This window comes from Dermacentor andersoni, chromosome 5, assembly GCF_023375885.2.
Source record: "Dermacentor andersoni chromosome 5, qqDerAnde1_hic_scaffold, whole genome shotgun sequence".
NCBI lineage: Eukaryota > Metazoa > Arthropoda > Arachnida > Ixodida > Ixodidae > Dermacentor > Dermacentor andersoni.
This window is the reverse complement of record NC_092818.1, coordinates 190,936,809-190,954,442: the sequence shown is the minus strand read 5'-3', so window position 1 is coordinate 190,954,442 and position 17,634 is coordinate 190,936,809. Positions and strand designations below refer to the sequence as shown.

At 42.3% G+C, this 17,634-nt stretch overlaps 1 protein-coding gene across 2 annotated transcripts in view; it reads left to right on the top strand.

Annotated features, from left to right (window-relative positions):
- Positions 1 to 17,634, top strand: part of LOC126532327 (protein disulfide-isomerase A5) — a 50,415-nt gene that overhangs the window by 11,373 nt on the left and 21,408 nt on the right. For both annotated transcript variants that reach the window (XM_050180037.2, XM_055071434.1), the window contains exons 7-15: positions 39 to 99; positions 565 to 632; positions 2,405 to 2,496; positions 2,582 to 2,650; positions 4,371 to 4,507; positions 5,008 to 5,075; positions 5,772 to 5,866; positions 13,561 to 13,626; positions 14,844 to 14,983. In XM_050180037.2, coding sequence (XP_050035994.1) covers positions 39 to 99; positions 565 to 632; positions 2,405 to 2,496; positions 2,582 to 2,650; positions 4,371 to 4,507; positions 5,008 to 5,075; positions 5,772 to 5,866; positions 13,561 to 13,626; positions 14,844 to 14,983 — 796 coding nt within the window. The remainder of the gene's footprint in view (positions 1 to 38; positions 100 to 564; positions 633 to 2,404; positions 2,497 to 2,581; positions 2,651 to 4,370; positions 4,508 to 5,007; positions 5,076 to 5,771; positions 5,867 to 13,560; positions 13,627 to 14,843; positions 14,984 to 17,634) is intronic.

Here is a 17,634-nt window from a genome sequence, read left to right as displayed (position 1 = left end):
CATGTGCTAGTTGTTATTCAACCATACTTTTTCTCCAGGAACTGAAGAGGCTATTCCAGAAAGAAACTTCACCTGTTCTCATCATGTTCTATGCTCCTTGTATGTATTTCATATCTTTGTTCTCGGTGTTGGGCTTTTACATTGTTATTGAGACTGCGTGACAACGTTAGGGAACAGGTGCTGAGCTTTAAAACAGTGCTTTGTGGTGAGATTAAAGAAAAAAAAGAATTCCTAAATTCAGTTTGGTTGTCTGCCAGGGGTGCTGCACTGGGTTAAGTACCGCTGTGCAACGGTGAACACGCTTTATAATTCTGTTTTTGCTGTTCACAGCAGTACAGAAAATTCTCTGGTATAAGAGTTCTTGTAGCTTTTTGCTGCTGATCACTGCCTTAAGATATAAAATTGTGTTGGTGGTTACATTGTGAAGTTTTCCACTGGTTAGGGGCCTTAGGCAGCCTTTGTTTACTTTTCATTGTGTGTCTGAGGCGTCTTACATACCTCTACTTCTTTTTCACTTCACATGTGAATACTTCAATCACTTTGCTTGTTCCTTTTGTTTCCAAGGGTGTACATTCTGCAAGAGACTGAAACCAGACTATGCTAACGCTGCTACAGAGCTCAAGGGTCACTCGGTGAGCTGCCTGCACACCTCCTGTTTGTTTTATACTTCTGTGTGTAATGATGCTTTACATGCCATGTGACAGCTGTTCTGGTTGAGTGAAAAAAAAAAAAAGAAGAGTTGGGAGAGTTAAGTTTGGCATAATGTAAGTTAAGTGATGTGAAAGCATGCCAGACAACGCAGGCTAATGCTAATATTGGTCACAACAACTGGCAGAACTCATATCTAGTATGGGACCTGTGCTGTATGGGTTGAATATATGGCACCTATTTTGAGCATATGTTTCTAGACAGGCCACTACTTACTAGTGCTTCGTACTGCGCGTAGCATAACAAAGCAATGAGAAAGGACAGAGTTGACTAGTATTGATCAATACAACTTCCAACACTTGTCTAGAGTGTGATTTATGCACTCCAGGTTGCGTATATGCCACCTGCTCCGAGTACAGGCATGTGTACATATAGGCTGCCTCTTATCGGTGATTCGTGCTGTGAAGTGGCTTGCATGGAGGGTTGTCTATGTCCCCACCTTGGCATTGTGATGAATCAAGCGCTATTTTGTCTACCATGTCAACTGCCTTCAAAGTTCACCTAAACACTTGAGTAACAATGGCCTGTAAATTAGGCAGTGGACCCTGAGAACCAAGTTTTCTTGAACCATCGGCCCCCTATAGACAGGAAAAATGCTATCTGGAGTGTGCTGTTCTGGCTTTCTAGGCAAGTTCTAAGGGCCTTGATCTGCAATTTTTTAAAGTGATAGCTTTCTTTGGCTACTTCAGCCACAATCTCGCACAATAAACAGTGGCACATACTAAGTGGCCCAAGTTGTTTTCTAACTTGGGCCACTATGTACGTGTTCGCTACTGTCATTCTGAGAAAACATGGGCCAGTAGGTATGTGCCTGAAAAGACAGCTTAACGCTGTCTGGCCTGGTACATACAACTTAGTTCACTGGGTATGTGCCACTGGGTATTGCCAGAAACAGACAACTGTTGCACTACGTATGTGATATTGGTATGTACCCATTCTTGGCCAATCCTTGAGAATAGATGTGCTAAGGTGACACAAGGGACATGTAGCCTTAAAAATAATAGAGCAGGAGCTCTGAAACTGGGTTCTGTGAATGGAATCTTAGGGTTTCATGAGTGGTCAGAACAAGTTCAATCCCATTCACTTCCACAATTTATACTTGGGGAAGAAATATTGCGTTGCATTTTGGATTTAACAAAGTCCTTGCACACCACATCTACACTTCGGTAGTCTGCGAGCCGTGAAAGACCCACAGGGCAGTGGTGTGAAAGACTAATCTTGTGGGCTGACAGTGGTTGCCGGACTGAGTGCTTTCAATTCACGCTCACGAGCGAAGCTTGTAACGTGAGCGGGAATAAACTTGGAAGTTCCGCAAGCTGAGAGCCACTTCCGAATTAAGTAGCGGTATATTGAAAACCATACTGCAACATGGGTGACTTGTGACATTAATTTGCAAAAGATAAAATAACCTTTGTGTGTCCGACACTTCTCTTGAAGATGCCGTTTATGGCACGCAGTGCCTAGAGCGGTATCCATCTATTCAGCTACTGCTCAATTTGGTGCTCAGAGCCGTGTAGGAAATAAAATTGCTGGTCTATGTATTATCACAATTTCTCATCAATAGCAAGATTAACGATTACATGTCAAACTGTAATAATGGAGGCGACATGCAGGAGCAGTGTTGGTGCTGTACTTGATATAGGTGCTATGCTCCAGTGTCTGCCTACATAATTTTCTACTTCATTCCTGTCTGTAGGTACTGGCTGCTATGGACTTGAACAGGCCTGAAAACGCAGCTATTCGCCGACACTACAACATCACGGGTTTCCCAACGCTCCTGTATTTTGCGTAAGGTTTTCATTAGCCTACAACAGAATCTTCGAAGTGGTAGTTCTTTTATATGTTAATCTTCTTCACTTATGTGTGTTTTCAGGTCTGGAACATTAAAGCATCGCTATGAAGGTGAAAACAACAAGGATGCCATCGTCAAGTTTATGAAAAAGTAAGTTATGTGCATTCATTTGCTACGGGGCCCCTCGCCAGGCCCCATAGCAAATTTTGGTTATACGCTGGAAGTTGTTACATGTCCTCTAGGAAGCATTCTGCCAAAAGAATTTTTCAAATCGGCTAAATAATTACGGAGGTATAAATATTTTAGTGTTGTGAACCCATGATTTCAGGAAGCAAGCTCCACTGCCATACAAGACACTCTCCACTCGCCCTGTCTAGCCTTCACAAGCGAAATTCCTTCCCTGCGTTCTGCCATACCGGACCTCGAGGATCACATGACGCATACATAATGGGCCCCACCATTTTTTTTCTCCTAGCTTTTTTGCAGCGAAGCGCACTTCCCCTGATGGCGTCGCGTGCAAGCTGTTGTGATTGTCTTCTTTCGCGCAGCGCACGATTTTGCGCACCGTGCATGAGGACACTTGAGTAACGGTATAATTCAGTGCTACACGAATACTGAGGCAGACACAAGCAGATCACGGAACCTGATCCCGCCGCTGGAACATGTTAGAAAATAAGTTTTGGTGTCTGCAACTGCACGACGTGGGAACAAGCAGATGAAACGAAAGTACATCTGTCTTGCGGTGGTGCGAAGTAAAACAAAAACATGCAGACATTCGGTTTGTATGTTTTATTTCTGAAAGCTTTAAGTCGTCTGTTCAAGCAACATATTACATAAATAAAAAATGTTGCCCTGAATAATTTTCTAGGTCACGTGTCACCATGAGCGATGTCGCAGTGCGAACACATGTACGTAGGCACACTACCACATGTATGTCATCCTCCGGCTTGGAGCGTGGTGGCCGCAAGGAGAAAGGAAAATGTGTTCGATTTGAAATTTCAGATCTTTCCGCGGTGCATAGTGATGTAATACTTTGCAGACACAATCGTATTTGCACAACGTTTGCTCTGCACTTGTCAGCTCAACATGGCCAGGCCTGGTGGGGGCCCTTTAATCAGTGAGCCTCAAGAAGACTAGTTTGCAATATTGTTGCTGATATGTACTGAAAAAAATAAACTTTGCAGTGGGTAAGTAAACACTGCCTAGAAAAAATGAATTGCTAAATTTTTTGTGGAAATGCCCAGAATATACTAAGAATGAAACTGCCTTTCAGATATGTTTCCTATGCATGCCTGCTCTCTTGTAACTATTGATGTTATGAGAAGCATCTCCATGGGTTGCTCAATCCAGTTTCTATTACAGTGTGGTATTTTTTGCTTATTTGAAGTTATTTTCCGAGTTTTTGCATACAATAAACTATCTCACACACAGCAGAAGGTTGCCTTCTTAAATAAAACCTCCATATTTTTATGGCAATGTGCTTTCCATGGAACGCAAACCACCTGCTATTTCCAGCCACTTTTTAGTTTGCACGCTTCCTGGTAATGCCTGGTACAGTTTAATAATCTACTAATTGGATTTACGTGTGTGTTGATTACATTAATGTAATTTGTGGTCTAATGAACTATTTAGTTTTGTAAACAAATACTCCATGCTAAAGTAAGGTTCGTAGCAACCTTGCATTTAGGAAGGTTCTAATTTTTATTTGATTTGCTTTTAATGGCATTCATGGGTAACAGAAGACAGTAGCAAGACCTTGTCTAGTAAACTTCCATGTTAGCGTGGTTTTGCGTGTTCTCTCTGCAATTGTACAAGCTATGCAATGCCAAATTCCAAAACACAACTTCATTCCTGATTTCTTGTTGTCCAGCCCACAGCAGCAAAACAAGAAGCCCAAGGAGCAAGCTTGGTCAGATGAGCCAAGTGATGTTGTTCACTTGACTGAAGAGACATTTGAGCCAACGCTGCAAAAAAATCCTTCAGTTCTTGTCATGTTCTATGCACCCTGTGAGTAAATGAGCGTGCTTGGTGTTTCACATGATGTTGCCAAAGTTCGAGTGTTTACTGGAGGGCTGTGTTAGTATTTATTTATTAGGAATAAAATTTGTATCATATTCTATGTTAGCCCTAGAGTGCAGCCTCCTTACAGGCTGCTTTCCTTGAGTGTTTGGTTGGCTCAGAGCAGGTTTATTTTATCTACATTTAAATTTCTATGATGCTTTGCTCTGTGTAGATTTATTGCAGTTTAAGTAAAGACTCTGGCTGGCATGTGTTGAAAATAAGTTCTGAAACTTTGAAGGCATTGCAGTATTTGCATGACCAAGTTTATGATTGTGGGTAAAAGTTTTGAGTGAATGTGTCGCTATTTCCGCTTCTGGCAATGCTATGGGGGATTTTGTGGAGTTTATCAGTATGAAGCTGTGCATGCTCTACAGTAAAATATCATAGCAAATTACGTTTTGCGACAGCTGCTTAAGAGCTTAAAAGGACATCTGTATGATCTTTAGGGTGCGGCCACTGCAAGAAGATGAAGCCAGAATATGTATCTGCTGCTGCTACAATTAAAAGCGAAGGGGTGAGCATAGCTTTTCATTCATTCAAAGTGACTTGAAGTGTTATTTCAACTTAAAATAAATTGTTTTGCAAGGCATTATGCTAACATATTGATGGCATAGCCACTTTTTATGCTAGTAATGTGCACAAACTTGTGTCATTACACTGTCTTTATGCCATGTGCAGCTATCAAGCATCTGTATCATGTGCGTCGCTCCTTCTTTATTTGAATAACTATTTCGGCCCTATTTGACTAAATATGTTCTGAAAAAGTGAACCTTAAAATTAAATAAAAGAATAGCAGGCTTGTGACACCTTGAAGAATTGTGACCCTATTTCTGGGAAAGCTGTTTCTGTGACCACCCACCCCCAAAGCTTCTTGAACAACAAGCAATGGCTTAAGAACGCAACTAGTGAAAGTTGAATAATTTTCTGCAACTTGCCCAATTACTCCCCACTTGTAACTTTGCCCACACATCATGCTCATTATCCTCAACATCTCCTAAAATTTTTGCACACTAGGACTTTTGGTTCCTTGGTAGTGCACACAATTTCAAGATGTTGCATTTTCATTAGTGACACTTTCAACATTTGTTCACACTTTTGTGTGCTTTTAGTCAAAATAATCTTTGCTGTAATAATGCTCATATGTCGGCATTCCTTCAATGTAACTAAAGGAACTTTGTTGGATCTAATTTTCTTCTTTTTTATTTGCTAGGTGGCAGGTATCCTGGCTGCTGTTGATGCAACCAAAGAAAAATCACTCGGCTCCCAATTCAATGTTAGTGGCTACCCAACCGTCAAGTACTTTGAGTAAGACATATATTTGTTCCTCCAAACAGTGCTAGTCGCACCACTTGTCATATTGCACCATCACTGTCACTGCTTTACAGCTTGCAACTTTCTTGCAACTTCTCTTGTTGTCAGCCTTAAGTACTGGTGAAGTGTTGGCAGAATGATTTGTCAGCGGGAGTAAGTTGTACTGAGTGTTGCTCAAATAGGAGCACCAGGTGCACGCGAATCTTGCTGCAAAATTGCTGGCTGATCTCCACTCAAATTTTGCACACAGATACAATTTTACATGAAGTTTAGTTTAATACCATGTTTATGGGCATTACTTTCCATTTCTGTCAACGGTAAATACGCAGTGAGTCGCCTGCGGCAATGCCACTCAAAATTTTGTCTCTCTGCAATAGGATGGTGGCATCATCTTTTATGGCTGCAGGAACACATGCTCTTGCCTTAGCTATGACCATGCCATGGCAGATGGCGTCACCATTTCATTGCAGCGAAATAGAAAATTTTTTAGTGGCATTTCAGCAGATGACACGCACTTTCATTTTATTGTGGACGGGACTGGTAAGTAATGCCCATAAACTTGGTATTGAACTGAACTTCATGCAAACTAATACCTTTGTGTGAAATTTCAGCGGAGATCAGCCAGCAGTATTGCAGGAAGGGTCTTGTGTACACCTAGCGCTCCTATTTAGTATGCAACACTCACTATATATTTCCAAACTGGTGGTGCCTCTCCTTTGTCACATTCTTGTTTGCTGGGACTCTGTTCTCAGCAAGTGTGGCTTGTTTGTATGTTTTTTTATGCTTAACATGACATGAGCAATGACAATTTTTACCATGAGTCTACAGGGCTACATAAGAAAAGCACAAGAATGTTTGATGCAGTATGCAGGCATTATGTATAGTATTTCATTGTGTGACAACATTGTGCTAAAGCTTTCAAGAGCAACAGTGCTGCCTGGTATATGGTGCACTTCTATGCAAAGCTAATGTCAGGTGCTTGAATTTTTCATGGGTGCTGGCATTATTTAACTGGAACTGCATAATTTTGAGACAGTGACGTGTGGCGATTATTACAGCTTAAGGGGCCCTGAAACGATTTTGACAATTGTGTGCAAGTGGACTTATTTTGTAGGGTAGGTTCTCCTGATTATTAGGAGACATTAAGCACTCTGAGTAAAGGGTTTAATTTATTATAAGATTTTAAAAATGTGCATTGCTACCAATCGCAACAGCGCTGCTCCCCTGAGTTTTCAGCCACCCCTGCACGTGTTATGTAGCGTGCGTGAGTGATCTAATTGGCTACCGATGTAACACCCTCAGAAATGCTAAAACCATATCACTTTGAAACCTGCAGTTCTGAAAAAACAGGTGCTTTTTGCAGGAACCGTAGGTTCTGCATTTGTCAGAGCCAGGTCTTGTGTATAATTTGCCAAGTAGAATGGTAGCAGAAAAATGTCCTAACTTTCTGAGATCTGAGAAAAAAAGGGTTGTGTAGGCAGTTTTACATGGCCTTACAATGTATAAAAATGCCCTTCAGAAAGCCGCCATCTTGAGTTAGACTTTAGTGTAGCGGTACCATCTCTGCGTCCCACTGAGAAAGTGTGGGTTCAATTCCCAATGTCCATGTGCTATTTCTTTCCCAATATAATAAATTATAGAGTAGAGGAAACATTATAAATAGCCCATTTCACCACATTCCAAGTTGGCAGGTGCTCTAGTTTAGCTGTGGCAGTGCTTATTACCGCTGACAGCTACAAAGAAATCTTGGGAGCGTGATATAGAGACAGCCGTAAATTTATGTGTTGGATATTCACATCTTATCGGGCTATCATCAAACTGAAATAATACCACAAAGAGCTGCATTGTAGTTTGTACATTGCATATACACTTGCAGCAACACTGGAAATGCCCAATGGTGTCCACCTTTTTTTGCATCACCTCATTACTGCACTGTGCTGTTGCATTTAAATTTGCTGCACAAAGTTCGTTGTGAAAGTTCTCCATATAGCCCAGGCTTAATGAAAAAAACTACCTGAAAAAGGTGCAAGAACACACTCTCCTCAAGTAAAAAGTTGCGTCACCGCATGACATTATGGTCAAGGAGGCGCGACATAACGATGGCTGCACTGTTGAAAGGTTGAGAAGGAATACTGCGGCTTGAGAGGAGGGTAATGTTTAAACATTCGTACCTTCTTTTTTTATAATGCACTGACACAAAACTTGTGGGAAAGCATTCCTTGAGAGATACCCTCTTCTAGATGTGTGACAAAAACTGTTTCAGGGACCCTTTAAAGAAATGTGCTTATTGCCACTTTTTCACTGAATTTCACAAGAGTGCATATTTTGGTCCGCATCATTCTACAAAACATTGGACGTTGTTATTTACATGGTTGGTCTGTACATTTAAATTCCAACTGCAGGGAAATTTCACTTTGATTATAAATGAGTGATATGTTTAATGTACTATTGAAGCAATACAGTCGAACCCGGATATATCAAACCCGCATATTTAGAATTATTGGCTACATTGAACACGCAGATTATCCCCTTGAAAATACTATGTAAAAGTATAGGACAATTGCGTAGTATATCGAATTCCATTTTCGCCGGACATTCCATATATCGAACGCCGCACCGCGCCCCTGGAAGGTGCGCTTTTCCCAAAGACATTCATGTCCAATCCTCAGGGGAGAACATTTCCGCAGAGTCAGTCAGCAGGCTCTTCCTCTGCGCATGCGCGACCTTCGCCTAGCGACGGAGACGCAGAGCCTTTCCCCCGTTTTTGTGCCCCACCAGCGCAAGCTCTCTCGCTCCTCCTGTACCGCTGGCATGTGCATTGGGCGAGGTCATTGGAGCTCAGCGAAGAGAGTGCGCGGCATGGAGATGCGCGGAGACGTTTCCGAGCCACGCTTCCTGAGGAAAGGAAGAGAGAGAAAACCGGTTGTAAGTGAGGGGTCTGGCATGGTCGCTTGTGGGCCAGGGGAGACGAGAGAGCCAGAGGGGGCTCAAAAAACTAAGCATAGCGAATGATTGCGCCCACAGCACCTTCGACGGCATATTCTATTCCGCCGATCTTTATCCCCGCTCTCTTCTTTCTTCTCCCTTTGTCGTTCCTTCGCAGCCCCATTGACTGCCGGTCGGCTAGGCTTTGCACGGACCGCTCCATCTGCGCCTCGTGCGTTTTTCTTGTGTGTGCCTGTGTTTCAACGTGCCGTGTGTAGCGTGTATGACTGCGGTCATCTGGTGAGTTATGGCATCTGCAAACGTAAAGAAGAGGAAGAATCTGGACTTTGCAAGAAAGCTTGAGGTAATCCGTAATCCGGTGTGTCGAGAACTGAGAAAAGAAGTCCTCCATGGCAGACACATTCGGCATTCCGCGGAGTGCTTTAAGTGCGTTGTTAAAAAACAAGCAGGATATCAAGCTTAATGCAGGTGAGGAAAGTCGCTCGGGAGCATGTCGTGTTTGCCGTACTGCTTTTGGCAAAGTGGAGAAGGCACTCTATACGTGGTTTCTTGAAATTCGAGCGAAACATATTCCTGTGGATGGCCCGATGTTAATTGAAAAGGCCAAATGGTTTGCTATGGCTCTTGGCGAAGAAAACTTTTGCGGTGGCACTGGGTAGCAGCAACAGTTTAAAAATCGCAACGGCATTGTAGGAACAGCCATTTAAGGCGAAAGTGGGGCTGTCAGCAGCCAGGAGATGCAGCAGTGGGTTTGGCCGAAGATCACTACGAAGTTTTCGCCTTCAGAAATCTTCAATGCAGACAAAACTGGTCTTTTTGGGCAAATGTTGCCAAATAAGATGCTCGCTCTTCGTGGAACCTCATGTTACGGCGGTAAAATGAGCAAAGTGCGTGTGTCGGTGCTGCTTACGGCCAACATAGACAGCTCATGCAAGCTACGGCCATTTGTGATCGGGAAGAGCAAGTCACCGCGCTGCTTCAAGAACTGCAAACAGCTTCCCGTCCGCTACGGCTGTAATAGGAAGGCCTGGATGACACTTCAACTTTTTGTTGAATGGCTGCAGGCTTGGGGCGCTGAGTTGGGCAAGTTGGGCCGCCGAGTTTGCCTTCTGGTAGCCAACTGTTCGGCCCATCAAACGACTTGCAAGCTGCAGCACATCGAACTGAGGTTTCTCCTGCCGAACACCACAGCGAGACTGCAGCCCCTCGACCAGGGTATCATAAAGGCATTCAAGGTAGGCTATAGGAAGCGACTTATTCAACGGCTCCTCGTAACCCTCCGCATGGGAACCAATCTCAAGATTAACCTGCTCGTTGTGATCCAGATGATTACCGGCGCCTGGGGCGACGTGAAGCAGGTCATATTAGCCAACTGTTTCGGCAAGGCAGGCCTTTAAGTGGCTGGAGATGAATGTCTGGAAGCTTTAGATGACGATGAGTGCTTGGAGGACGCGTTTTGCAACTTGTCCAATTTTCCCGGCGCCATCCCGTCCGAAGTGACTGTTGAGGACTTCATTAACGCTGACAGCGAAGTTTAAGTGGTAGCTAACTTCGCTGATGAGGACATTGTGGCCGGAATAGCTGGCGTTCAAGATGGCGATTCCAGTGACGACGAGGGCAACCGTGTTGTCGATGAAACGCGTCCGTGCACAGCCACTGAACTGGCGTCAGCGTTAAGCCTGATTCGGCGCTGCTGCTTTGAAATGGAAGGCACTGGGCTCTTGCACCTGGACATTCTCGAGAAGATTAAGACTAGTGTTTTCAACTTCATTTCCCAGAAGAAAAAGCAGCCCAAAATTAGTGATTTTTTCTTTTTTTTTGTGAAATGAAGCGCTTTCATATTGCGTGCACAAGCTATGCGATTCGCGGCTGTTCCAATCGGTAAGCCACAATTTGTTACGATCGCGAGTGCTGTTTTAGCCTATATCTGTATGTCGAATTTTCGCTATATCGAACTATTTTCCGATCCCCTTCGAATTCGATATATCCAGGTTCGACTGTATTGACAAAGCTGTAGGGCTGGGGATTGACAACTTTTTTTACTTAACAGCCTTTAAATACTAGCATGTAAGCAGGTGATGCATGCATCTGGTGGTTCGCCGATATGATACCAATCCCAGCACATCACTTCCAGCATTTTCAGTGCGCTGCTCAATCTCTGAGGTCCCATGCCCAATCACTATGCTGGTTCTCAGCACTCTGGTATAGTGTACTAGAATACTGGGAAGTGTGCCATGCGCTGGCCATTTCTGCAATGACACCATGAGGCAACGCTGTCTGCTGCAGGTGGGCTCAGAATATATAATTGGGAACACAACCTGCATGCCAGCAATGCGTTGCACATTATTTAAAAACCGTATAAATAAATGTTTGTTTGGTAGATCCAGATGTCCTTGGAAATTTTTTTTGCTCGACATACATCTGCTTGGTACTTTGTAAATAAGCGATCTTGCATGTTTTTGCATTACGTGCTGCTCTTGCATCGTTTAATGCTCAACCCATGCGCGAAATGCAGATGGTAAAGTGTCTGAAACCTTTCTAAAAATGAATGTCAGTGTCTCGATAATTGAGAAATTCAAGAATTAGTAGCATGCAGAAATAAATGAGTTTGCAGACATATATTTACACAACTTGCACAAGGTTCAAGTGATAAGTATCTGCAGCAGCCAAATAAGAAAAGAAAAATTGCCAAAGTTAACGTAGAAAAAATGTTCTTCGCATGCAAAGATACACATAATGAAGAAAGAAGGTAGTGAGCAAGAGTATGAAGAAAACTAGGTGCAAGCAGAAGGGTACATCAGAATGCCTTTCACCAACTCGTTTTTCTTTTAGTTCCTTATCGCTTTTCCTTTTCTTTTAAATAAGCTCCATATGAGGCCAGAAGCACATGTGATTAGAAGCGAATGTCGTACACGGCCTGTCATGTGCAGCCGTGTCGCTATGCAACTTGTTCAACAGACATTTCAGTTGTGCCTGAGAGAATTATAGGTGCTGTCATCAAAGTATTGGCGCTAAATAAACGTAGCAAAATTATTTAGGCCTGAAACCAAGGCGGGATTTCAAAGTAATTTCTCGTTGAACAAAGCACAGTTGTCAACTAAAGGATCTATGCCCTCTCCAGAGCACAGAAACAGTTTGCTCGTGCTCTCAATCAGTATATCCGCATTGCAACTTCTTCCTCGAATGACATTTTCCGCCACAAATGTACTTTTGCAATTGCAGTCCTCTCGTCCCTTTGTACTTCAGTCATGCTTCAATACTGACAAGCTTGCTTACTGCTAGTTTGCTCTTGGCCCCTGCAGCATCAATATGGCACTCCCTATACATAAATACACCTTTGCTGCCTGCGGGAGCAATTTCTGACCAAGATAAGAAACTTTGTCTACAAAAAGATTGTGTTGGATTATTTACATCCGCATTCTCATCGTTGAGGCTGTGTGCATTCATGCTACACCTCCCAGGCACTCCTTTTTGAGCCGAACTTTATTGTCTTCGCTTTGGGATGGGAAATATGTGGTCAAAAATATTGCATTCTTTCTGCTTCTTTGGCAGCACGTACATTGGAGCTTCTGGAAAGCCAATATAACTGGCATTATGTTTGAGAATAGGCCGATTACAGGGTTCCCAAGAACCTCGCCATTGATATTTGGAATGCACACTGTACAAATCGAGCTTCGAACTGACGTTCATTGACAAAGCTTCCTTCATTGATGGTTCTGTCTTTTCTTTGAATTTTACAAGACTGTTTGCGGTGATGACTCGGCTGCGGTACGAAAAGTTCATAGGGATCTTTGACACGAATGGCAGCCACTCTTGTACCCTGGTGCGAAGCAGGCCCCGTCTCCCTTGTTCCGCCACCTTTCTGCAATTTTGTTGGCATTGTGCTGTATCACAGTAGTACTATCTCTTAACCACATAATAAAAGAAAATACCATACCCTGGCGAGACTGGACTAGCTCTCTCAACATAGGAATGCGTGTATGGGTGAGCGAACGTGTCGTAGCATGCCTGCTGTTGACAGCACTGCAGTGCGGCTTCATGGCAGTGGCGGCCCCTCTCGTCTCCATTCACTTGTGCCGCGGACGGCACACTTCGCAATATTGTAGGACACTATAGTTCTAGCTTCTGTGTTTAAGCTGAGTGGTAATTGTGGCATGTTTCTTTTCCTACCAGTTTCGGTGTCAGTAGTCTATTTTTGCTAGCTTTTTATGGCGCATCTACTTGTATTTAAAACATAAAATTATGCACGGAGGCTGTGCTATCTGAAACTAGGTATTTTATGGGGTCCAGTCGTTGCTGTGGGTTTTTAATTGTAATCAGGCAGCAAAAACAAGTCCATATCGCTGCATCGCCTCACTTCTCTGATGGCGAGGTATGCACTATATGTTGCAGCAACAACTTGATTTGAGCTAGTTGGTTCATTAGTCCTGTTGTGTTTTTTGTCCTCATCCCATCGTGCTGCTTCAGTATACTCTATGTTGGTTTCTCATTCTTCAGGATGAGCCAGGCAAGCAAACATGTCAAGTACTTTGTATAATGATGTAGTTCAAGAAAGGTGATCCTGTTGCAGGAATCTAAAATGTAGCAGTTGCACATGTTAAATGTTATTTTCATGTTGCAATTATTGAGATTCAAGACGCTGTGTAGGAACATGTGTATACTTTCTTTTTTTTTTTCGTTTGCAAGCTTTGTTTCTGCAAAGCAATAATAAAAGCCTCATTCTAAACATATGTATATTGCAGGAACGGCGCCTTTGCCTATGATGTGAATGTTAGGGTGGCTTCAAAGATAGTGGAATTCATGAAAGAGTGAGTATTCTTTTGATAACTAAAATTTTTGCATTTGACTGAAATGCAAGCAAGGTAGTATAGTCGATGATAGTGCACTATACCACCACCTCGCTCAATTCACTCAGAGGGAGGGACAAACACTTTCAAATTCAGCTATAGCCTTTTGTACTACTTTTAAAAACTATCCTGTGTGGTGTATTTGCTGCAAATGCTGTGTTCTTTCTTTTTGTGCACACTTTGTTGCACGCAACTCTTTCTTATCAATTGTTGTGCTGTAGATGATCTTGTTCACTAAATGCTCTAGTGGACAATAAAACAGCCAGAATGTGTTTATGAACTTTCGGTATCATACAGTTTTTCTTAAGTTTGACACTGAATGTGCTCAAGAACCTCCTTATTGTAAATAACTTTCTTGCTGAAATGTACATCAGCGATATTTCAGATATAAATTGGCAGTTAGTCTACAGTTCTGAGAATATGGTTGCTAAAATGTTTGTTCTTCAAGAATTATAGATGCAAAGATTTCACATGTATTTGAAGGTTTTGTTGGGATGTTCAGACAATATGTAAAATGTATTTTTTGTACAAGATTACAAAACTGATGGATTCTGCCTATTATAGTAAAATGTGTTGTCTCTGACAAAATCTATTGGAGTCGGGAGTCCATGAAGTGGTGTCCAGTGCCCATATTTACAGCTGGCAGGTGTGCAATTGCAACCAAATTTACAGCTTTTCAAATGTTTACAATTTTAAGGTATTCCTATTCAAATGTTTTGTTAGTCTTTATCACGAAAGATGGATACTTATATCTTGTGTAACATGCATCAGTCTGTGTAAGAAAAATTGTAAATATGCTTTCTTTAAAATATTTTTTGACCTATCACCCCTTAATCTTTCAGGTATGTTTCTTGTTTAACATAGCTGAAGTGTAAAGGGAGTTCTTGCTAGGTAACTTGCACATTGTGACTGCTGAGTGGGCAACAAAAGCGGTGATGTGTTTTGAACAGCTGTATGAAACTGTGGTGTCCCAACTGTGCATGCAAGAATAATACACTTAGCTCAAATGTTCATGACATTGCCTGGTGACTAAGCAAGCTTTATTACCGTGTTGAGTGTTTCAGGGCGCCTTGAATGAGCTACGTGTGACGTTGCCAGCTTGCATGTTAGCTGACATCAGTGGTAGTCTATTTTCAGTAGAGATACCTTTATTGTTCACACTTGTTTTTCAAATGCAGTCCCAAGGAACCCCCTCCACCTCCACCCCCCGAGCAGCCATGGAGCCAGGTGAAGAGCGAGGTGGTCCACCTTGATGAGGAGACATTCAAGCCATTCTTAAAGCGCAAGAAGCATGCCCTGGTTATGTTTTACGCACCATGTAAGTTATATTGCACAGTGCAGAGTTAGGCAAGGGCACAGCAAACTTCAGAGCTGAATGCTTTTAAATCATGTTCCGATCTTTATCTATAAAAAGATAGCTCTTGCTTCTCTCTTTTCTTTTTCTGTTTTTACTTGGAGAAAGACATTTGAATTGCACCTAAATGTAATTCAGGGAAAGGACAAGCATTGAAAAAGACAAGTCCATTTGTCGAAACGTTGGCTTCCACTTTTAACTTGTTCTCGTTTTGCTCATCGACTTTAATGTAATAGTAGTATGAGAGTTCAGGACATCTAAAATTAGCAAATGGCAATGTGGTAAGTAGCGTGAAAGGAGTAAAGTTTGGGGCGTGTTATGAAAAACTGAAATGGACATGTTGCTGAAAACTTCGTTGAATTGCAAATTTAGTTAGTTTGTTACTTCAAAACTGTAAAGTTTCAGCAGTAAAAACAACTTCACGAATTCCCAGGGCACTCTTGGTAGATAATATCTTGTTACTAAGCACTTATAACCAAATCACAAGAAGGTTGGCTTATAATTGCGCGGTTATGAGTGCCAGCGCATGCGGTGCAGATCAGGCTGAGAGAAATCCAATGATCTAGCTCATGGCATCCGCGATTTGCATGTGTTGCATCGCGCTGTGCCGTAAATCTTGGATGCCATGACTGACCGCGCTATAGTGCCCACTGCCAATGCCCACAAATTAAAAACAGAATATATGTGAAAAGATACAGCTATTCGTCCTGAGTGAAAAAAAGTCGGTTTTGCCAGAAAGACAAAGCAGTGATAGCAGTCGCAAAGAGACAACTGTACGGAGTAAGGTTCACAGTTTTGCCTGTGTCATGTGCACTCGGGCAAATGTGAACATATGTCTCGATGACTACGAATTTTCTGTCACAAAGCGAGCAAACGCTTTGCACTGGATTTCGGAAACTTGACATCACTTGACCACCAACACTAGACGCGCAGGAACCAAATGTGAATCAAAGCAACGACCCTCTCGGCTATACCTTTGCGCTTGCGACGGGAATATTACCTCCAAGATACAGCATGTGGCCTGCATATGGACACGCGTGAGGAGAAGGCCTTCCTCATGCGTGCCTGATAACGTTTGCATCTTCACTCCCTCCCTTGCGCAGGGAGGGAGTCGTCTGCAATCCCCCTTGTGCAGAAGCCTTGCACAGAAGGAATTGTCAGCTCTCGTGTTTCTCTGAGCACTGCGAGCTGCCGCGTGTGCCACTTGCACAAGTTGTTTACCAATTCGACAAATAGTGCAGTGGTGTTTCCTTCCCACCGCATCCTGGAGCACATGCTTTGACAATGTCATTGCCGGTCAAACTTTTCATACGGAAGGAAGCTTGAAGTAGCGTTTGCGTCGGCTGACATTTTTATGGTCTTCTGCTTGTTTTACTAGCCATACAGGCTCCAGGGACATGGTTGAAATGGTCAAAAACTTTGTTAAATCGAAACCGTGTACCGAAATGACTTTGTTAAATCAAGAGAGACAATACATGGCTTTCAATAGAACTAAGATTGGGAATCAAAAATAGTTTGTTACATTGCGAATTTCATTAAATTAAGTTGTTATATCGAAGATTAAATGCATCTGCATATTTTTTTATTGTACATCTCTTCACTTGGGAAGGGAACTGTTTCGCATTCCATGGAAGCCTACAAAACAGTCCGCATTGCAGACATAACTACAGTGTGTGTCCGAGTTAGTGCAACTACAAGAGTTTTCTTAAGGTGTTCAGCTTTCTTGGAAACTCTGTGTGCCGAGCTTTGTTTTCTGAGTAACGGACAGGGACACGCAGACATGTTTTTTGACAGCTACATATGACATCTAAATAGAGCTTTCTCTTGTTTTGATTTAGATTAGCATTGGTACATTGCAAAATCATGACAACCTCCTAAGTCTAGTTTAAAGAAAGTTTTAACCTTTGCTACCATCGTTGTTCATTCTCTTGATTACCCACCATAGTTGCTTAGTGGCTATAGTGTTGGACTGCTGTAGTTGTGGAATCGAATCCTGGCCACGGCGGCTGCATTTCGATGGGGGCAAAATGCGAAACTACCCGTGTACTTACTTAGATTTACGTACACATTAAAAAACCCCAGGTAGTCCAAATTTCGGGAGCCCCCACTGCGGCATGCCTCATAGTCAGATCTTGGTTTTCAAATCAAATCAAATTTATTTCAATATACAACTGATGCTGAGGATCGTGGACAAAAAGCCAGCAAGGCTTGACGTGGTCCATGGCCCCGTTTTACAGGCAGCAAAAAATACAACAAAGGATGAGCACAGTTAAATACAAGAAAAATTGGAAAAATAGGATTTCCACACTAATAACTGCGAAACATCTTTCATGATAACTATGAAAAAGTATTAGAAAAAAGTAAAGCATACATGAGTAACTCTCATAAATACAGCTAGTCATGAATACATCACAAAATACACAATAAATGATTTTAAAAAAATGCAGCACTATGTACATCTCTATTATAAGACACAATATATAAAAATATTTCATACGGTAACATATACAGAAGGATTTGATACCCACTGTACAAAAAATCATTATACAAGAATTGAACCTTTTCAAACAACCTTCAAGCGTCTATATACATGTTTGCATCTAGATATATGTTTA